Source organism: Hemibagrus wyckioides, linkage group LG18 (genome assembly GCF_019097595.1).
Source record: "Hemibagrus wyckioides isolate EC202008001 linkage group LG18, SWU_Hwy_1.0, whole genome shotgun sequence".
Classification (NCBI taxonomy): Eukaryota; Metazoa; Chordata; class Actinopteri; order Siluriformes; family Bagridae; genus Hemibagrus; species Hemibagrus wyckioides.
In genome coordinates, this window is record NC_080727.1 from 11,021,167 (window position 1) to 11,044,732 (window position 23,566).

At 38.5% G+C, this 23,566-nt stretch overlaps 1 protein-coding gene across 3 annotated transcripts in view; it reads right to left on the reverse strand.

Moving 5' to 3' along the window:
• The window catches only part of dacha (dachshund a), a 108,024-nt gene that overhangs the window by 28,182 nt on the left and 56,276 nt on the right, over positions 1-23,566 (reverse strand). For all 3 annotated transcript variants that reach the window (XM_058416111.1, XM_058416113.1, XM_058416110.1), the window contains exon 3: positions 9,513-9,644. In XM_058416111.1, coding sequence (XP_058272094.1) covers positions 9,513-9,644 — 132 coding nt within the window. The remainder of the gene's footprint in view (positions 1-9,512; positions 9,645-23,566) is intronic.

Sequence of the window (23,566 nt, forward strand, 5' to 3'; positions counted from 1 at the left end):
CTATAATAAAACTGTTTTTGTCAATTGCAGACATTTTTACTTTTTCCATACTGAGGGAGAATGCTGAATGCAACATAAAGCCATCCATGAGCTTCACATTTCCATATGATGTAATGTGTTCACCTTGACATTTATAATCATTTGTGTTTGGAAAAGGGTGAAAGATACTAGGAATAGGAAACTAGCTACTTCCCTCCTCTGAAGTCTTTCTTTGGCCTGTTAGCCATGCCATCTGCCACACACACTGGCCCTACCTACAGCCCACACTCTTTCTCCAGTTGGCTGGAGACTGAAGAGCATATGTGAGAGAAGCATACATGAATATTACAATGCTAGCCATTGTCTTAGAAGTCACATTTAATATGCTTTAATGCTGTGTTCACGGCAAAGTTACATCATGCGTTCCCCCGCCGATAAAAGGTAGAAGCCACTGAAATGCCCTGTCAACTTGAAATTTCAACTTGGGGTAGTCTTCTGGTAAAGTCTGCATTACCAGTTCCTTCCCTGTTTATAGAGTGAAGTTAAATGAACATGGCCATGCACGCTATGAGCAGTGTAAATGACCCCTCTATGATTTTAAATTAACAGCAGTATAATTTGCTTTAGAGTGCTAAAAATCTGTATTCAGGTACAGTACTACAGTAAATCTGCAGTGCCCATACTAATTACTGTTTCGAGAGGGTAATTGTCAACATAGTTATCACTTGTTGCTAATTCAATTGCTCTTGTCTCCTATTGTAGTAGTTGCTGTACTTTAATTTCAGCCCAAAAGTCTGCATGTACAGTAGGTATGAAGTTCTCAGTACCAATAGCCACTCAGTCTTATAACTGTAAAAGATGAGCTTCACAGGCTCTGACTGAGCAAACAATAGACATGCTTTTATGGAGGTATCCATGTTGTTTCTGAGGTGGAAAATGACATCATTGTAATTTGCAAAAAATCTCTTACAAAGCACCAGAAATGCAACATAAGCTAGCTATGGAAATAATCAATGGAAAAGCGATTTCAACCATATTTCCTTAGCTGTGACCAGAACAATAAACAAACAACATGGAGCGTCTTCTGGGTGAGTTTATTACTGGTATAGCCACAAAGCTCTGGACCTTTAATGTTTTGTTTGATTCCATAATGAAGTTAGAGTCTTCTTTTCTTTAGGGCTTTCTTTCGAGTGGGCGTCTGTGTTGATGTAGTTAAAGCTCAGCATGTTTGTATGCATGATGGTTATAAACAGAGTGTGAATATGTGTTTACGCCACCAGGACTCTTTCAGGCCTGTGAATCTGCTGGGTTTGTGCATGTACGTTTACTCTGCAGTAAACAAAATAGGATAAGCTTCTAGCTCACACAGATTCTTAAGTGGAGGGTCTTGAATGAGCAGAGAAAGAAAGCTGTTCTAGATCACGCACTAATTTGGAGATATGGCCATTGGGTAATCTTTTACTTGAATTCATGGGAATGCTATGACAATATACTGTATTTTTAGTATTGTAGCTATTATCACTTTATAACTGCATGAATTTCTTTTCCACAAAATGAATTCCCAGTATCCGTTCTAACGTCTGTTAAGGATAGCAGATACAGAGGAACAAGGAACATTGCCTTGTATACACTATGTCTATTTAAAGCTAAACATACTGAACACACACACATTCATTAATATTGTTACATCGGCAAATCTTGCACACACTCACACATGCACACAAACACACACTGTCCGGGAGCACAATAACAGATTGTAGCGGGTGCAGGCAGAGGACTGCACGCTGGCACTCTGTTTGTCATATTTCTTCTGGGCCTCGCCATCTGCCAGGGTGGCATTTTCATGGCTGTTTACCCTGACTCCCGCCAAGGAATCATCTGCCGCTGCATAATGCTTCCCCACGAAAAGGGAAAAAAGAGGGGAGGATTAAGTTGGTAATGCAACTGAGACTATTGCTAATTTGGTGTAATTGGGAAGAAATGAAGATAAATGAGGGCGAGGGATGGAGAGGCAATCAGTACGGCAGGCAATACAGCTGTGCTTTTGGCCAAATCTACCCCCTTGTTTCCCCCTGTATGCTCTCTTTCCCAGTTCCTGAACAAGGTACATGCAAATCCAAGCTAATGACAAATATGCCAAGGTAATATGCGGCAGATTATTCAGGTCCATCCTGATTTCTGCCGTCCTGAACCAGAAACATTGCCTGTCTTTCAGTTCAAGAAGTCTGAACAGAAGTCATCAGTGTTTAAGATATTCAAAAGACATTGTGTTAAGATAAACATATAATTGTTATTATGTCATCATATTCATGTCATTAATGGTATGACTACAAGTTCTAAAAATTAGATGAGTAATCCAGTGACTTCATTTCATTACACCATTGTCTGCACTGAACAACAGAAAAATCCATGCCAGTGAACTGACCTTCAAGTAAGCTCTCAAGCTGGATGAGTTGCACATATTAATTTTTTTTACAGTGGGTATGTTGTCATTAAAGATGCTAGAATAGATTTTTACGTTGCTATTTTCAACTCTTCAAGTCTGTTTTTGGAAATCAGGAGCGTGATGACTGTGTAGATTTTAAGAACTAAATAGGATGCCCCTTTATTCCTCTGCAGTCACCACACAAACTCTACGCCTTGAGGAAAACATACATGGCCATATGTCAGCTTCGTCCTCATTAGTGATTTGGGACATACATAGATTTCTGTGCAATGACAAGGCATGCAATGGATCTACCTGTACTGCAGACAGGTGAAGTCCAAGAACATTAGCTATACTCTATTTTAATTAAGGGGCATTGCAGTGCACAAGCAATTGCTGCACTGAAGATATTACATTGGTGGCTTTCTTTTGCCAAATACCCTACAATCTATTATTGGCGCCATTCCTACTGCAGTCAAGCATGCCATAATGGAGCAGCAAAGCCATCTGACAAGTCAACCCCAACTACACCATAGCATAACTCTAATTACATTCAACAGAGTGTGTTAGGTGTAAACATCTCTTTAAAGCTAGGCTGCAATTAAAAGCTATGCTGCACTATGACACCATGCGGTGTGGTAAAATCTGTAGGTTTCTGTAGGTTTAGGAAAGAGCATGTGGTTTTGAGAGTGGAAAAATATTTACCTGCAATAACTAAATAATAATGAAGATTCATCGGGGAAAAGAATGAAAAATATTCAAATCATCAGTCATTAATTCTCTCCTGGAACAATGTGAAAACAATCCACAAGAGACTTGGCACAAAAGTGTATGAATTGAAAGTGCAAATGATTGAAGAGCTCTCTTAATGAAGTGTTAATTGCAGCAAGGAGTCAGATGAAGGTTGTTGTAAAGTAGCTGCTCTGACAGGAGAAAAGACTGCAGTGCAATGGATTTACCAAAATGGATCAGTGTGGAACTGTTATGTTTTTCTTGGTGAAAAACCTTGTGCCAGTGGTGCCAAGGGAACTCTGAGACACCGTAAGTCATTTTATATGTTTTTAACAGCCATTTATCAAAGACAGGTGATTAACCAAGGACCAAGGGCAGATCCATGTAACATGATTCAGGGCAAAAAAAATCTTATGTCAATAGTTTAACCATTACACTGGAAAAAATAATCAGAGGCGAAGGTATTTTGGAAAATCATGGTTGTTTTTCCCAATTCATATTAAAGCTGAGGTCTGAAATAAAGTGCATTTGAGACCCACAATATTTTTTAGTGTTTAACCACACAGGGAAAGTGAAAGCAAGCAGAATGAAAATGGCTTTGTAGAGGAAAAAAAAACGTGATGAATCTGATACATGAAAAAGAAACTTGTTACAAACTTGTTTCCAGAGGTCACATTTAACAAACTGGAAAAATAATGACAGAAATAAAAAAATATCTCAGCATATTGTGTAATTATTCTATACCACTACTTTGGTAAGTCCATTGCTTCTTTCACCACTGCCTCTCAATCACCTCCATTATATTTAGACATCCACCTCAAGCATAATGAACTGAGCTTACATCTGATGAACAAGATTAACATCTCAGCAGCCTCTCTAAATGAGTCCTATATTGTGCATAAGATGGCACAGTCTTTCACTTACCCTTATAAGAGTAGCACATTAATGGTCATCAGAGGACTCTGTTCTCTTTGAACGGTTTACAACATCTCGTCTTTGATCATAAGTAGTACTCACTTCACAGGGAGCATGAGAAGATGTCTCTTTGATATTGCCGTGCATTTACATGTCAATGAGTGGCATGGAAGATGGGGGCCAAAGTAACAAAAAAGTATCTCTCTATCTGTCTGAATGCCACACAATTGGTGAATGTGTCAGAGAACAAAAACATATACAGATTAAATAAGTAAATATGCAAATTCGGTAAACAATTGAACATTTCTTTCTTATCAGTAGCTTGATTCACAGATACAAGAACTTGCCGGGTGTTTAATGTTTTCTCTGCAGTCCGTGGCTAATTTGGCTAGATTGGGAGCCAAAGTCTGCTCCATCTTTATGGACTTTCATTAGATGACATTTTGAGGCTCATTTGAAATTAATCCCCCCTTGGACCCTTGTGGCAGCTCCGTTGTCAGGTGGATGACAAATGAGGCAGTACATGGGGGCTCCGGGTGGACACATCCGCCCATCCTGCTTGGCCTACTACGTTAATACACTATCATCTGGTCAAACAGACAAGCAATTCCCAAATCTCATTACCAACAGGAACTTTGGATCATTACATGGAATGTATTCCCATTAGCTGGACCAAAGGTTGGGACTAAATAAGAACGCTTTGGATACATGCCGTGTCACACTGGACACTTTGTTGTATGCAAACCTTTTGTCATGCACCTCTCAACTTTTTGTTTACACTTTAAAGTGGAGGCTTCTAGGTATTCAGAATCTGTATTGGTAAAGACATTATGTACTCAGGAATATAAGCCATTGGCTGATGAGTTGCGGGTCTTTGATATGTTCATCTGGCTTCATGGACTAGCTGTTTATCCAACACACTGCACCCACAAATTGAGTTACAAAATCAATACTGCTTAACTATGCACAATATACACTGAGTGAACACTATATTAGGAACATGTGTACACCTACTTATTCAAGCAATTATCTAATCAGCCAATCAGATTGCAGCAGTGCCCTGCATAAAATCAGACAGATATGGACCAGCAGCTTCAGATAACGTTTATATCACCCTTAAGAGTGGTCAAAATCTGATCTCAGTGATTTTGACCATGGCATGTAGTCTGGTTTGATGAATCTAAAGGCACATAGATGGCCAGGTCAAAATTTGGTGCCAAAAGCATAAATTCATGGACCAGGTACACCTTGTGATAACACTGCAGGCTGGTGGAGGTGGTGTAATGTGGAATGCCTTCTTGTCACATTTTGGGCCTGTTATTACCCATCAATCATGGCTTGAACATCCCAGCTTACCAGCTTGAGTACTGCTGCTGACCATGTCCATTCATTGCCACAATTTATGCTCATTTATGGCCATCCCAGTCACAGGCATTGAATCCAATAGGACACCTTGGGGATGTGGTAGAATGGGAAATTCACAACATAAAAGTGTTTCCTAACAATGTATGTATGTATAAAATATATATGAGAACTTTACCATTTACCATAACCAGCTGTTGCTGCAGTGAATAGTTGATGTACATTACTTACTTACATAGCATATGCTGATGTTAATCGACAGATGCTTGACAGACATTTTTCCAACATATTTTTAAAGCTTGGCAGCCAATCAGATAGTTTATTATTGTCAACCATCATATCTGTCAAGAGGTCTGAGGACTATATCCAGCATTTCCGATAAGCCATGATGTTACCCTTTGACAGCCGGAAAATACTTTAGATTTTTATATTTTCATTAGTGGTACCTCATAATGTGTTTTATTGTCATATTATTCCATAACATTTGTTTCTGTATTGTACTTTTCTCAGTGGGTTTCTTTTGAGTAAAATATAAAATTATTTTATTTCTCTTTTATCTTTTATTTTTCTCTTATTTTGATCTTTTGTTAATATTTCTGCTCAACAATTGCCATAGCTGTGACACTGGCTAGTGACAATTCTAGATATAATATATGAGTAAATAAAAATATGAATAAACTATGTTTGGCAGCCAATTTCATGGCCAATTACTGGATAAATCACTTGCTTAACACTATCACTCGTGCAAGTAAGTGTTTAGATGTGCACTTGTGTATGTCTGTTTTAGAGCTATAAGAAATAAACATCAGAATAAAATGATTAAGTATGTTACATTGGTTGGTGTGTTCTGTAGATAAAATATCCAGTAGTCAGCTGGGGGACACACAATGGAAATTTTTGATACAACAGTTTCTGACCCATAGGTTACCTTCAAAAAATAACTTTATAAAACACAGGTTTATGTAACTCAAAGTGAGAAAATCAAGTTAAGAAGTTAAGTGGCCTCATGGGGAAGTATTGATCTCTGATCAGTAGTTTCTGAATAAGTAAAGGGGCCTGAATATTAGAGCCATTTCTCATTTTTCTGTCAGAGGCCAGTTTAAATGAATACCAAATGCTAACAGATGTTTTCATTTAAAGGGCAGATTTATGTCAAATATTTGAACTAAATAGCCAAAGAATGATTTGAAGAACTCAACACTGTGCCTCAGGATGGCACAGTGTCTCCAGTGTCCTGAGTTGATCCTGAATTCAAGCTACTGTCTATGAGGAGTTTTGCATCTCCCCGTTATATGGCATTTCCTCTAGGGTCTCCAGTTTCTTCCCACCTCTCAGAAACATGCAGCTACGTGCATTGACCCTACAATATGTGTGTGCATGGTGCCCAGTGATGGACTAGCACATATCCCGGCTGATTTCTCTCACCATGTGCCCAGTGTTCCAGGGTTTAGCTCCACAACCCTGATAAAGCAGGTAATGAAGCTGAATGTGTCTTCAACATGTTCTTTAAATGGGCAATAGTGTTTTTGTGAATTAGACAGTATTGTTTTTTAGGACTTCAACTGTCACTGTCATGTTGACTTGAATTTATTTATTATATTATAATATTATTTATTGTCTTTTTTTGCAGAAAATAATATAATGTGATTGAGAACTTGAGAGTGAGGAGAAGAAATTGAATGAGAAATGGGAGATAAAAGAAAAACAAGAAAAAGAAAATGCTGACCACTTTGGTACTTGAAATGGGCACACGTCCCTCCATAAAAACACACCCACACACATCCAGTGCTGAGCGTACCTTCCAGCAGGCTCTTCCACACTCATGACCTCTCTTTCCCACTGTTCTACCACCATTTTACCAACTCACTCTCTCTCTGTCTCTCTCTCTCTCTCTCTCTCTCTCTCTCAGTATGGACATATATACACACACCTGTTTTTTGCTAACTCTGCAAGTCACATGGATGACAGATTTTAGAGCTGTTTAAATTATGCATGACATTTCACTTTTAACTTGTCAGTTGCTCCAGCAAAAAATATATATCAGCTCCTCTCTGATGTCATTTGTGACAGTGATTCTCCCTGACAGTTCTCCATTAGACCAATGAGTCTTTTTGCTCAGCTATATTTCTGCTGGTGCTTTGGGCAAAAAACACATGTTCCTTCTTTTATGTTTTTTTTCTTCCTCACTCCGTTTTGTTTTTCACGGATGTATTTATATTTAAAGACACATTTTACAAGCGCTCCTCTGGTAACTGCAGCATCCTTGGTCTCTAGCTCCCCAGTGAGCTACATGCTCAAACGTCCTCTGTTACTCTTGTGTTATATGTTACTGTTCAACGTAATGAAAAGATAAAAAAAGACATTCTTTTCCATTTATTTTCTTTTCTCAGTGCATTTCTTTTCTTACATGTGCTTTCTTGCTTCTTACCCAATGTTTGATAGAGACAGCATAAGAGGGAGATTGAAATCTTACCTGCCTAATGCATATGTCACTGGTGTTATGTGGTGTGGTCTACATGTCATGGTGGTGGTAGAGCACAGATGACCCAGATCACTTTGATGTTTTTGAAAACCGGACAGAAAAAAAGCAACCAAAATAGGAGCATAAAAGGGAATTGAAAACAGATCGAAAATAAAAACAAGAGAGAGAGAGAGAGAGAGAGAGAGAGAGAGAAACAGACAGACAGAAAGACAAAAAGCAAACAAAGACTCAAGGGTCACATTTTGCCACAGAGCTTTAGAGGGTGTTTGTGATGCAATATCTGATTCCAGCAACACCTATCAGATACACATACACACTCAAACACCATATTTCTACAAATTAATTCAAGTTTAATAATAAATGCTAATCCTCGATCCAAAACAATAGTAGGTCTGAAGAAAAAGCTATCAGATGTCCCTATCCTTGTGGACACCTTAGGTCCCCACTGAGATATAGAAACCTAAACACACACACACACACACACCTCTCTCTCACTCTCTCTTTCTTGGATTCCATTATACTCCCATGCTTCTTATGTTTCACGGCAGTAGAAATAGCCCCGAGCTCAAACATTACTAATCATTTTCAGTATATCAATGCAGATCAACTTCGAGAGTAACATTAGCAAAGGAATTCTATGTAATTATAATTCTATCTATTAAGGTACATCCAATTTATGACATTATAAAAGTCAGGAAAGAGATTAATGTTCAATTTTATCTTTGGTTGCCTTATTGTAGGCCTGGCTACTGACTGACATGGCCAATGAAACCTCCTATATTTATATGTTCTGAATATTCAGACTCACGCAACTGTGGGCCATTTGTGTTTGTGCCTGCTGTTGTTCACTGTGATAAAGCATATGTGTGTGTGTGTGTGTGTGTTGCATGTGTCTTATTGGTAACATAACAATCTAAATGCACAGTCAGGTGGTGAACATTAAGGATGTCATTCGTCTCAATAAAGTCTAAAACACAAAAACAAGAAAAAGGCAAGGATAAAACTCTGTTATGTGTGTGTGTGTGTGTGTGTGTGTGTGTTTTGTAGACTTTTATGTGCAGCATCTCTCCTGATTCACTCTAAACCTTTAATGTCTCCACACTCCAGTGGTCTGTTCATTCCATTTGACCCTTAATGCTGCTGATGTAATTGTGATTGACTGGCCGAAAGAAGAAGGAACATTTGTCTCAGATGAATTGTGATGGATTGTAGGATGAAACTGATAAACGGATTCAGTTGTACTGATTGATTCAACTGGCTCACAAAAAAAAGGATGCGTGTGTGTGTGTCTGTATGTGTGAAAATATACAGGATATATCTGTAGAGAAGGTATAAAATAAAACAGCAATGTAATATAAATTGCACCAAATAATCAAGTGTTCAATTACATAAATACTCTTATTAATAGTTTTAGAAAGTTTAGCAGCTAGCAAGCATCCATGTTAAAACAAATAGAATAAATTACAATAACATTTATATGAATTATTTACGGTCAGGTTCAGATCAGGTCAAGGTGAGGGATTAAATTAAATTAAGGTCCTCACAGCAAAATTAAATATCCTCACAAAGAATACTACAACAAATGTGTGTGTGTGTGTCTGCGTTCAGGACTCTGACCTGCGTTGGAGTTGAGCTCTTCATTTTCAGACTCTGTGCCATTCTGACTGCTTGCTCCATGGAGGCTGTTCATGGCCATCAGGTTCATCTTCTGCAGCTTCATTGCCTCTGCCATAGCCGCTGCTGTAAGACCTGGAAACATGAACATGTCAGTAATCTGCATTCACACACACAAACCCATCCATTATCCCACACGTCTTCGGTGTATGCTCTCTGCTACATTTGTCATAACTCTCTGCTACAGGCTTTATTGGCAACACAACACTGAACCAGGATTTCTTTTTTGTTAAACAAAATATGGCTGTTTTTTCAGACTAATGTCCATTTACCAATTATTTTGAATATGTGATAATCCTGGGTACACATTAAGTGACAAATATATTTTGTTCTGAGCAAAATACAGGAAAACCTTGTTAAAAAAAGACATATAATGGAAGTCATTCAATGTATTTTTGAAATTTCATTCCGGTCAAAAGTATCTCAAAATTGTATTCTAAATGTGCATAAGTTCTACTTTGAGAAGTGCCATTACTTTTTTAGATAGGAAAATTGGCTTATGGTTTAAACTGACAGACATCTACACATACCACAAAATATGGATAAATATGGTAAGTCCTCAGTTGGAGTAAGACATTTTCTCATACCTGTTTTATAAAAGTTTTATAGTTAGAGTATAAACATTGTACTTGTAGACAGAATGCAACAATGTCTAATTTGAATGAAGATGAAGCTCTAGGCTGTAGACAGGTTCACAAGGCCCAGTATTTTGTCAGTATGATCTTGGTTTCAGCATTATGAGTTCTTTTCAAAGAGGGTGAATCTGAGCCCAGCTTAGCACCATTGAAATCTCTTCCTCTGCTAGAAAACTGGAAAACTTCCTCTGACTTCATATTCATTGGACGCCTGCCTATGAGTGTGTGTATGTGTCCCAGGAGGACATCCCTACTCTTGCATACTTCCTGAGCCCTACCTTCAGCTCATCAAGGACTCTACAACCCCAGAAGCCATCATCACTCAGCTCAATTAGGCCCCTAATTAATTCAATTAAACAACGGAGGGGTTGCATTAAGTGATTCATTAAGTGACGTTGCAGGGTCTTTCTTGCACACTATGCTACTAACTTCTTTATAACCCATTCTAGTGGAAAAAGAAAGTAAAGGCTCATGTCCTTCATCCATTTTTTGTCCCCAGGTTCATAACGGATGTCACCTTGATCTAATTCATTAACAGTATCGCCTCCGGAAAATGTAGCATAATACAGAGAAAGAAACTGGGGGATTTTTTGGGAGTTAAGCTTGGCTGGCACACTTTTGTTCCTTTTTAAGCATGAAAAGCAAAGCTCAGTGCTCCTCTAACACCCATGGTGGGAAACTGCCACAGAGAAAAGGTACCAGCTCCAACATTCCACAACAGCTCTAAAGCCAAATACTTCTAAGAAAATTATTCCTACTTTAAAATGAATGTGGGTGCAAACACACAATTTTCACACGTATATAGACAAAAACCACACTGCTCTTGGGAACCACAATCCTTCTAGGTTGATCCGGCTAAAAAACAGAAAATGCAGAAGGTCATAAATTGGCTGTGTTTACATGTGTAATCACCACAAGTGACTAACTTTATAAGTTTTTTTTTTCTGTAACAGTCAGCCAGCACATCTCCAAAAGCAGACAGCACATACAAAGAAATGCTGGATATAGTAACTAAGGGTTGAAATTTCTCATTTTCTTTCTCTGAATTTCTTTAAAAATACTATCACACAGAATGATCTGTCTCATTCAAATGTTTAGATCTGCACAAAAAGACTATTTGTTAAAGTTTAGCCCTCTTCCTTAACATTCATTTTTATTTTATTTGGATGAAACTTTTGTCCACAGTAACTCATAAGTGAGGCACAATCCACTCTTATACGGACACTCTGACAGAAATACAAGAGCCACAAGACAGGTTTCCGCCAAATGACCAGGAATGAGAGAGATAGAGTAGTTGTGGAAGAAACTGAAAGAGCCACAGAGTTTCTGAGCTACTACTCAGAAATGCTATAAACATCAGGAATGTCATTTATCCTTTAGACAAGCTAAGTCATTCACTTGTAATAAAAACTTGCAAGCAAGGCTAGTGACCGATGGGCCACAGGTTGTATATAAACGCCAGCAGCAAGGAAAAAAGGAAGGAGGCAAAAAACACAATAGGCACATTATCCGATGCCTCTGGAGGAGAAAGCTTGGAGATCAAACAGCGTGTGCAACGGTAATTGATGTTCGAGGGAAGTCGCGACCCATAGAAATGGGAGCAGGCGCATGAAAGGCGAGAGCCATTTTTGTAGAGGTTGGAAAAACAGATTGCTTATTGTTTGCCTTTCACATGGCTCTTCAGACCAACAACTGAAGTCTCACACCTTCAAAACTCCTGCTTTTGAAGACTTTTGGAGATCTGTGACACTGAACAGATGAACTGACCGCACCAGACCATGTTAAGTGGTCAGGAGGACCCATTCACCCTGTTTTCTGAATATGGTAGGTTTATCTCGGCAAAAACTTGATATGAGCAGATATGAAGGAGGGCTTTTATATACTGGGGTCTGTGTGTGTGGAGAGTATGTGTATCACAGAGGTCAAGTCTGAGGTAGTTCGGATTCCTTTTGTGTGACGTTGTTGAATCAGCCCCTCTTTTCCTTAAAACCTAGTCAACAATGTCCCATTTAATTAAAGAGTGATACAAGAGGGGGGTTCTAGAGGTAAAAAGGTCTAAAGCAGCTTCTTTTGATCTCGAAATGAGTGTTACATCAGTAGATTAATTTCAGCTTTCAAAGGGTCAGTGTTTTTGGCAGGTTGGTGAGTAGGCTTTTTTCTGAGCCTTTGCAGCATTAATGAAATTGCTGCTTCTTGGGGTCAGAAGTGACCAAGGCATGCACCACCTGGCAATGCTTGTTTCAGATATGTCACTTTCTTCCTAATGTCACAGAATGGGATGAGGAGGCAGATGCAAGTGCAGATAATTTATTGTGTAAAAAGTACAAACAAACAAAGCAAGAACCATTATCCTGCATACAAGGCAAGAGACCTACAGACTATAGGCAATAATGATGCACACAAAAAAAACTAATGACAACTATAACAATATCTCAACAGTGAAATGCTGGAAAACCAGAATTTAAATTGTGGCGATAACAAGGCATAATGAGACACAGGTGAGCGTGATTAGTAAGGTACACAACATGCTGGGGCTGATGGTTAATGTAGTTCTGTGCCCACTGGCGTGCCTATGACACCTAAACAAGGAGGAAGTCATGACAAATGAAACATAACAAAAACTTTATTTCTAATTGAAAATAAATAAATAAATAAATAAATATCATGACTAATTAATAACCTTTCTAATATAACAAAGCCTGTTCAAATTTCTGCAGCTAAAAATGTTCATGTATAACATTATTATATAACAATATAAGAATGCTAATATTTTACCTAAATATATTACACTTTTTGGAAAAATGCCAGCTTCTTTATGAACTTTAGAAGAAAACAAACATATCTGAAATTTACCACTTTAAGATCAGTCCAAGATGTCTACTGATTTTTTTATGGAGTGTAGGTTCTTCACCTAATTGAAATGAAAAACTGAAATGAAAATTATTTCAACTCACTGCCCCCAGTTTATACAGTGTTACTCATCTGTGGTGTTACAATTCAAAAATAAATGAATGGACTAATTTAAAAAAATAATAAAAAATTTCATGGTTAGTGCACAAAGGACAAAGGCATGAAAATGCAGAAATGTTGAAACCTTTTTTAATTACCTTTTTTTTTATTTGAGGTTCTATTTAAACCCCTGCAGGTTTTAGGGAATTTTTCAGAGCAAAAAAAATGGCACAAATGCCAAGCTGTTGGGCCCCTAGCAAGTCCCTTAAACCTCTCTGCTCCTGGTATGCCATATTGCTCGAACCCCATCTTAATAACAAGCTGGAATATGCAACATAAGGAATTTCACTGTACCATAATTTGACAATAGGATTTGTACTTCTTTAAGAACCTGTGCAAAAAAAAAATTTGTAGCATATCATTATGTTTATTATAGCGCAATACAAAATAAAATCTCAAATAAAATGTCCTTAAAATGGCTGCTTTTTAGATGTAGTACATTAGCAATAGCAGTATTTTCTTGATTTGCTCCAGTGATTTATTTCCCTGATCCTCCATGTGCAGTCTTAACTTAAAGTGGTTATGTTAGTTAGCTATTTCCAGCAGGGATCATGTTAGAGCATTTCAGCAGTACACTTTCTTGTCATGCAGTCTTAATGTAGTATGTCTGTGAACTGTGAAGCTCATCATGACACACAAACACACTGGCTTCACAATTATATATGATAATACATAGAATTGTGAAGGGGGGCAGATAGCAAAACAGTGAAACAGAGTAATGCAGGCAGAAGAAAATGGTTGGTTGTGAGAACAAGCCTGGGCAGATCAGATAGAGGGTCACTCAAGCACTTTGTCTCTCACCCACTGAACACATTGTTGAATTTTGCATTTCTCTCTTTCTTTGTGAATGGAGAGTGAGGGTGTAAGTGCTCCTTTTCACTTTGTCTCATGGAAGAGAGAGGTATCAAATTTGTACCTGATAGACAGTAAAAAAAAGGTGGGAACAGCCACCATTCCTTTTTTATTCTTTAAAGACTAAATATTACCAGTCAAATTCACTTTTAGATGTAAACTGAGACAGTGGAAAGAACTAAAAGGAAGAAGAAAAAGAGAGAAGCGAGTAATGCTGTATTCACTTCACTCTGGAATTTCTGAATGAAAATGGGATGAGATGAACATGCAACAAAGACGGCCGGCCAGCGGGTGAAATCGAACCCTCACACCTTTCAGTGCCGGCAAATGCGAAAAGAGGGAGAGCAAGAATGGAGCATGCTAGGAGTAGAGGAATAAAAGCCTGAATGAAAGGGAAAGCTTTTTTTCTGGCTCATTACTGTGTCTGGAGGGAGAGTGTAAAGTGGACAATCTGAGTTGTTCAGTTTGTACATAGCTTTATATATAATTGCAGAGACATAAAACGGCAGAATTTTACACAGTATTTCATAGTATTTACATTGTCCTAGTCAAGAAATCTTATCTTATTCTTCAAACAGCCTTAACCCTGTACATATGTGCATTATAAAGGAATCTCAAGTTAACAGCAGAATATATGGAATTTTGATTTATGGGCTTCTTATAGGCTGTGAAGTATTCGGTAACAGAATAAAATAATTCCAAGTTGTTTTCAGGTTATTTATTTTTTTTAAGCCTATTTAGGTTTTTAATTTTTTACTCATCGTTAACTCAAAAGAGTCGAACCAATCCAGCCACTAATTTTTACTTCTGACGGATTTCAGTGCTCCTTTCAGTTTTATTATAATGGAACATCTCATTTTAATTTGAACAATTTAGTAGTTACTATTTTATGCAAAAAAAATTGTTGCAAAACAAGTCATTTCTGCAAATGAAGCATTTGTGTGTTGTATCAAACAAAGCATCCAGCTATACTACTCAGATTACAGGATACTTTGTACCAGAACTACAGTACCATCAGAGACTGTCACGCTCAAGTCATATAATCATACACACACCTGCTCACACTCACAGCCCACAGTATACAGAGACTCACAGAGGACTTTGTGAGCTGGCCATCTATATGCTCTGTGGTTTCTCCAGCTGTTATTGACTGTGTATTGTTTATAGCCTTCTTGTGTACAGATCTTGTTTTGTGTTTCAGATTTTGCCTTAGCTTTCCCTAGTTTATGTTGTTTGCTGATTTAATGTTGTGCATTTTGGAGCTTTTTTTCTGTGTCTACTACTGTTTACCTGCACTTTGCATATGCCCTGTGACATTGGGCAGGGCCACGGATGGGTCTCACATCAGCACATCATAGCTAATAGGTTTTCAAGGAAGGGATAAGAGGATGAGTTGATCCTGGGTGAAGCTACAGCAAAGGCAGCACTTCATAATTACCTTTAATGAAACTGGATACTGATATGGGGTATGCTGTTATTAACGCAAGCTGAGCTCTCTCTCTCTCTCTCTCTCTCACACACACACACACACACACAAATATACACATTCATATAACCACACACACGCATGTGCAAACACACAGGGGTAGGAGGTGTAAAGAGGACAGGACAAGTGTAAAAAGCTACACTAAATGTCAAATGGTTGTGTCCACAAACTGATGCAAAAGGTTAAATGGAGTATGAAACACACTTTACAGGCCACTCTCACATGAATATTGTTCCACTGATGAATTTAGTAGAGGGCGAGCTGACAAACTTTGCATTGCAGCTGATTCACTGCAGTAACTCCAGGTCTATGATGTAATGTCTTGAGACATAGATTAAAATTGAGATATTCTGCTGCTACAGCTTACAGCTTAACTATCTACTAATATCAATAACCATTTATTAGAGAATAGTAATAAGGGGTTAAGGGAGCATTTAGTAACGGAACAGAACTGGATAATCTCTGAAAGTGTGAGTGGAGTGGGCAGAGTGAAGATGAAGTGGTGGGATTGAATTCTAGTGTTTGTTCTGTAGGCGTCCTGATCTGTACATGTCATCAACACTGGCCCTAAAGGAGCGCTGGGTGGTGGGTGGAGGAGACAGTCGATTAATAATCTTGCATCAGGACTTGTGTGTGTGTGCGAGTGTGTGTGTGTGTGTGTGTGCGTGTGTGCATACTACTCTTAATGTGATAATAAAACTAGACTAAGGGTAAAATGTACACCATGAACACCATACACATGCAATATATTTTTTTTGCACACACACACACACACACACACACAGCAATCAGCATTGCAATCTCAATGATTTCTAGGCATCCCTTTAACCCCAGGAACTCGTTAATGTTTCATGGAAAGAGCCACTAGAGTCCTCTCTGGCTGACTCAGAATCTCACAACTTAGCAAAAATAAATGGGCCAAGTGTTCAAAGAGTAACGAGGCACTGCTCACTGGGCAGAAAGTGAGTAGAGAGCACTTTTCCTCTCTCTCTCCTGCATGCTCTCTCCATCTCCTTTGCACATTTCCTCATCTCTCTCTTCTCATGTCATTCTCACACCTCCACTCTCTCTGTCGCTCTCTCTCTCTCTCTCTCTCTCTCTCTCTCTTTCTCCCTTTAAAATACACACCACATTTCTCACTTTCCACCCCCTTCCCTTCCTTAATACTTCTCAAGGTGCCTCGCATCATATTCTTTAATTACTGGAACTGTTTTCGCAGTTGTAGACAAAATTTCCACTCCAGGGTGTGACACACAACAAACAGAGAGCAACAGCCGAAAAGCATGATAATGAGTGCTTACTTGTAAGGATTAATTACGATGTACAATCTTTGAAAAATGAACTGATGCTGAAATAACAGGCATTTGGTCAGATATGCAGTGTCGTGCAACAGTCTGTGGCACATGTAAAGACATTTCACGAGGCAAAGATTTCTTTCAGAATTATTTCAGAAAAAATTAAATGAATAAATTAATAATAAAGTATAAAAAATGTAAAAGTATTAAAACTATAAAATGTAAAATAAAATAATCACTTGGTGTGATCACACAAAGTCTTCAATACTGAACAGATCTTTTTGTTACAGCTGGTCGCTCAAATCATCTAAATACCATGCTTCCTCCTGTTTCTGAAATTGTAAGATTTTGACCAAAAATTTAATTTTAATATTTTGATATTAAAAATCAAGGTGTGCAAGACACATATTACCTGTATCTTAGCTATCTTACTGTGATATTATGGCTTTAATTCTACATGCTCACATTTACCAAAAAAACAAAGATTTCAATATGTATTAATTTTCTCCCCAAAAGTAAACCAACATTTAGACACAAGGTGGATTACTTCCACACTAATGCGAATACTTCCTTAGCAGAATAATTAACAGCCAGGGTTCATAAAGAAATACAGAGGTTTATTTAATCATCAAGAAGTGTAAAAGTAGAACTTCTGGCAGTGTGGTTTTCTGGAGCACACAAGTGTGTGTCTACATCATGCCAAGAAGGTAAGCCCCTCAAAAGGGAATGGTTTTGCAGGTGGTGTCCACAGACAATTGTTCTCTCCATATCCTTCCTGAATGATTTGTCTCTAGTTTTGTGTTTTGTTAGGGTCCTTGTCACTATTTGTTGCAGGAAGGACAGCACCTTCGGGATGCTGAAGGGACAGCGCCACTGCAGCACCATGTAGAGCGGACAGAGACAGAAAGCGCAGCTGTGGGGCGGAGAAAACTAAGCTCGGCAGCGACAGCCAATCAGAGAGGTGCATGACATGGGGAGACTATCAAGGGACAAGAATCAGGATGGTAAGCTCTCTTACATTATGGCCATCAAATGTGCATGTTTCTCTCTCCACGTTGCAGATTCCATCAACTTGGCCCTCGCGAAGCCGCCTGGGTCCTGCCTCATTTCATCCTGCCTACAAAGAGCCTGAGAATACACGCCTGCCATGCCTGTGCCATGCTCCATGTCCATAAAAACTCTCTGATTATTTGCTTTATCTCACTAGACTCTCATTGCATGTTACTTTTCTACCACTTACTTGTAAATAAACTGTTTCACCATTTCCTCTGCCTCTTGTGTCTCTGATGTTAGCCCATCGCATCGAGTTGCTACAATTAGGCAGACAGATTACTTATTGGAGTGTATTTATATATCACCTCTAGAAGAGAAGACTGAGGGGAGAAATCTCCTACTACAGCAAACAACAGATAAAAAAAGCTGTGCTACATCCTTGGGAAAACCATCACAAAAGAGGAATGCAACAGTTTGGTGATGTCAGGGGGTCAGCAGCTTGATGCAGGTAGTTTAAGCAAGGGCAAACACCCAAATATTAAGTTTTATTTACATTAATTTACTTTACGACAACCTGTTCCTATATTTTTGCCTACAAATTTGGTGCCAAAGATGCCATGTTATACAAATCTACATACGCTGCCTGGCCACAAAAAAGTCATATGTTCTACTATTACGCTGGATCACCTTTTGGTTTGATTACACACTTTTCTTGTGGCATTGTTTCAATAGGCTTATGAAATGCCACAAATGTTCCCTGAACCACTCTTTCACAATTTGAGCCTAATGAATCCCAGCATTGTCATCTTGGAATATGCCTGTGCCATCAGGGAAGAAAAAACCCACTTATGGAAAAACCTGGTCATTCAGTATCTTCAGGTAGTCAGCTGACCTCACCTTTTGGGCACATAACATTGCTTTACCTAGTCTTGACAAACTGAAGCAACACCAAATCATAACTCTGCCCCCACAGGCTTGTACGGTAGGAACTAGGCATGATGGGTGTATCACTTCATCCATCTCTCTACTTACCTCTGGATTCATAAGACCAAGTGAACTTTATCCATTGCTCCAGAGTCCAATCTTTTGTCTCCCTACCAAATTGAAGCCATTAATGCAGCTCTAGACAGAAATAAATTTTAGCCTCACTGATAATTGGTTTTCTTAAGACTACACAGCTGTTTATTGCCAATCCCTTGAGCTCTTGTTGCATTCTGTGTGTGGAAAAGCTCTTACTTTCACTATTAAACATAACCGTAAGTTCTACTGTTTTTTTTTCTCACCAAATATTTTATTGATCTCCGATCGGTATCATTCAAGATTTTTTTCCCACCATATTTCTTCCTCAAAGATGATGGTTCACCACTGTTCTTCCTGGTGGTAATAATGTGCTAGACAGGACTTAACCCAATTTTTTTAGTTTCAACAAACTGCTTCATTGTTTCCTTTGTTTGATGCTGGCCAATAATTTCACCATTTTGAAAAAGAGTAACTTCTTTTCCACTACCACAGAATATTTCTGACATGGTTGTTTAAGAAATGAGAAGCTACACAGCTGCATTAGGATGCAATTAGGTTTAAATAACTTGTTGCCAGCTGAAACATATTAATCACTGCATTCAATGAAAGGCTTTTACCTATTTGCTTTGTTAAATCTAGGTGGTGACTTTCCCAGATCTATTGTTTCATATTCATCAACTCTTCTGTGTATAGAAAAAACAACAGAATTAGCTTTGTCATTCCAATGGGGTTGAAGAGAACTTTACTTTAAATTACCCCTTGATGTAAATTTGTGCATTATCCCATCCGGAGTGAATTCTCCTCCCTCTTTCTTGAGAACAGAAATATTTCCGCATCCATACGCTGTGTAAAAGCAAAATAACATTAATGTTCCATAAGCTAGTTTTATAGTGCACCTCAAGTACTGTAAAGTGATTTTTCCTGTAACATCACATATCTGGAGCTGGTGGTAACAAAGCAGCCCTGTTAATGCAGGCCCTCCCTTATGCTTCAAAGCAAGAAGGAAGGAATGTTATTAACGACAGACCACACAACTTTCCCCTGACACCGAGAGCTTACTTTACAGCAAAAACAGCAAAAACAAGAGCCTGCTGAACTCTGATACACATTCGTTTCACCTTGAAATCTGTGTGTCTGATGAAGGCCTCAATGTCACTCTCATCTTAGTTAACTGTCCAGAAAGAAGAAAAAATCATTCCCTCCTTTTCTTTCCTTGTTCACAACACATTTACTGATCAAATAATTAATGTGATACTCAACACAAGACAAGTCTAATGTGACAGATAAGCTAGCTCTCTATCCCGCTCTCCTGCTCTCTCTGCTTCAAATCTCACCTCCACCATGAACAGCAGGGAGGTGTAGTAGGAGGAAGCAGAGGATGAGAATGGAGGACTAGCAGGCACTGGCCAAATCATAAAAAAAGAAACAATAGTGACAGGTGGGCTGACCGGGGCTTCACTGGTAGGATTAGCTCCAATAGCCATAATAAATGAAACAAGAGGACCCGAATGAAAACAGTCAGGCACTGACTGGCGGCGACGCTGATGGGAAGTGGCAGCTCTGCCGGCCCCAGGGCACTGAATTAGTTTTGCCACTCGATAATTTGACTGATCCACTCCAATAGCTAGAGAGTGAGACGAAGGGGGGAGCATTTGAGTACTGTAGAATACATCTGACAACAGATGAAGGAACAAAAGCAGAATTGGAAATCAGTCAGCACAACAATACGAAGAGGATTGGAAGAAAGCAGTAAAGGTCCCTACTGTAGCAGTGAGGTTGAACTGTTACCTTAAAGTGGTCTTTGGTATTAAATATCTTGCTTTGTGGCAGAAATACACTCAACAGCCATTTTAATAGGAATGTTTTAGTATCCCTTTTCACATTTATGCAATTACCTATCATGTAGTTGGATAAGGATCAGGCTGGTTTAACTATTTCAGTAACTGCTGATCTACTGGGATTTTCATGCACAACAGTCACTAGAGTTTACACAGAACAAAAAAAAACTTCCAGTGAGCAGCAGTGGGAGGAAATGCCTAGTTGATGAGGCCAGAAGAGAGTGGCCAGATCTGAGCTGACAAGAAGGTTGCAGTAACTCAAATAACCACTCTTTACGACTGTAGTGAGCAGAACGCTCAACACACAGACCCTTGACACAGATGGGCTAGAAAAGGTGCTCATTTGTCCTGTGAACAAAAAAAATCCTTCTTTATGGGAAGGAACAAAGAAAGGGGGAGCATCTCTCTCTCTCTCTCTTTCTCTCATTCTTTTTCTCCTCTCTCCCTCTCTTTTTTTCTGTCTCCATGCTGCTACTGCACTTGAAGGTTAACCTTTGTGTCACCTTTCTGAATGCTGAAAGCATGTTTCACCACTGAGTTATTAATTTAGACAAGGTCACCTTTATTCATTTTAATACCAAATCAACAGAGTCAGATCCTGACCTTTGATGTGGAGGGTAGGAGAGTAAAAATGTCCAAATGAAGGCACACTTGAGGACAGTGTAAAAAAAAATTAATGTGACTTCACTAATACAGTATTGACAAGCTGGCTTTTTTCCTTATGTTATTTTTAAAGGTGAAAATGTCAGTGTGGCCAATATGAAACTAACTAGCAGAGTAAGCACCAAAATAGCCATTTACATACTGTCAAAATAAATAATGCTGCAGGCTGGTGGCAGAGAGGGCGCATGTGTCTATTACTGACACTAGCAGATATGTAAGAGAATGTTTGTGTGTTTCTGGCCCTATTCTGAGGTAGTCATCTTCTGCATTAGACAACCTGAATCGTTAACTTTTTGCTTCTTTCGGCTGCTCCCGCCACAGCAGAACATGATCCGCATATTTGATTTGGCACAGCTTTTACACCAGATGCCCTTCCTGATGCAACCCTCCCATTTTTTTCCAGGCTACTACAACCCCCCAGTGGCTGGATTGGTTCCCTCCCTGGGAATCAAACCCCAACCAAAATGATGAGAATGCAGCTACTGGACCACCCGGGAACCACAAACCAAATCATTAATGTGAGCTCTTATTGTTGAGCCTGTCACCAGCAACCACCCATTAAGTACACAAAATTAAATTTAAATCCTGCTGTAAATAAATAATGTCACAGTGTTTGATACAATAAGTGACAGTCCACTTATCAAACATTTGAGAGAATGAACTAACTACATTATAATTGATAAAAACTCAGTGATATAATACTTAAATACGTATGCTTGGATAAATGAATAGACGGACGGTCAGATAGATAGATGTAACATTTAATCATTAGTTTTCACAAGTTATCTAAGATAGTTATCATTTTTTACATGTGCAGGGTACATTTCAGTTTGCTTTACAGTGTATGTATATAATTGTATACACTTTATTCAACGTTGGAACACATATTATCACACAGTATCATCAATGTCATATTTATCCGATATAATTAAATCCTTCTACAAACTTCGTTAACTTTAATAATGTAATTCATTACACAGTTTGGAAATTGTTTTCCCATCTTTTTAGGAAACTGCAGCGATATCATCTACACATTGGGTTGTGAAATCACTTTCAGTCGGAGCTTATCCTCCATGTCATATCTCTTCACACATGGCTAATTATTACATTTATCAGTAATTTGTTATTTCATTCTGAAAACACTAGTGGCAAGGATTATTAGCCCAAGCTGCCTGTGGTGATTGAAATAATGAGGTTACAGTTCTTACAGTAGATCTGAGCCTGAGGTAGCACACTGAGGTGTGTTTCTTTGGGACAGACTAACGTTCATAATCTGGCATAACTAATTCCATCACCAGCATATGCGGATTGACTAAAAACAGCCGAAGAACGTTTAGCGCTAAGTTGAGGTGGAGATTAAGGGGAGTCTAAATGCTCTGCCCCTGGCAATAATGTCTCTGTCCAACAGGCATGCACACACACGCACACACACACACACGCACACGCACATACACACACACACACACACATACACACACATACACACACACACACACACGCAGTCATCAGGAGTGTGAGTCACTGACTCCAAACTGTCAGTCAAGATCCCTTTACTAATTAAGTGGCTAATTATAGTGCTAGCACTGCCAAGCACAGCTATGATAAGGAGGCCAACGGCTGACAAACAGACTGATGAATATCATATAGTTGATGGAGTAGGTGGACATCTCAATAATTATTAATTCTTCAAAGATGACATCTGATAAGTCTGACTTTGAAGAAGAATGGAATGAAGTTGCTGCTGTGCTCGTGGTCTAGTCATAGCATGAAAATATTTGGCTGATATCTTTATGTGAGATAATGTGATTTGTATTTGGAAAAAATTAATTTAGCATTTTAAATTAATTAAATTTAGATTTATTTCCAGTGATCTGCACATTATGTTACTTTACAAGCTCCATTCAGAGGACATGATTTTATTAGTGAATAATGAAACATTACCCACATTAACCTGTTCAGTTTAAGTACAATAATTATTGGCAATCAATATCAGCTACTGGATAAATAAATACTGTTTAGTAAGCAAGAAGGTCTCACTGATCCTGCACATACATATAGTCTATTTTATTCTGTGAAATGTAAATATTATATCTAATAGAAGAACAACCATGACACTGTTTCTCTGACCAAGATTTGGTTTTCATTTTTTATTTAATGCAACATGAGGAAAGCAACAATGGACCAATCAGTTTGCTATGTTATATAC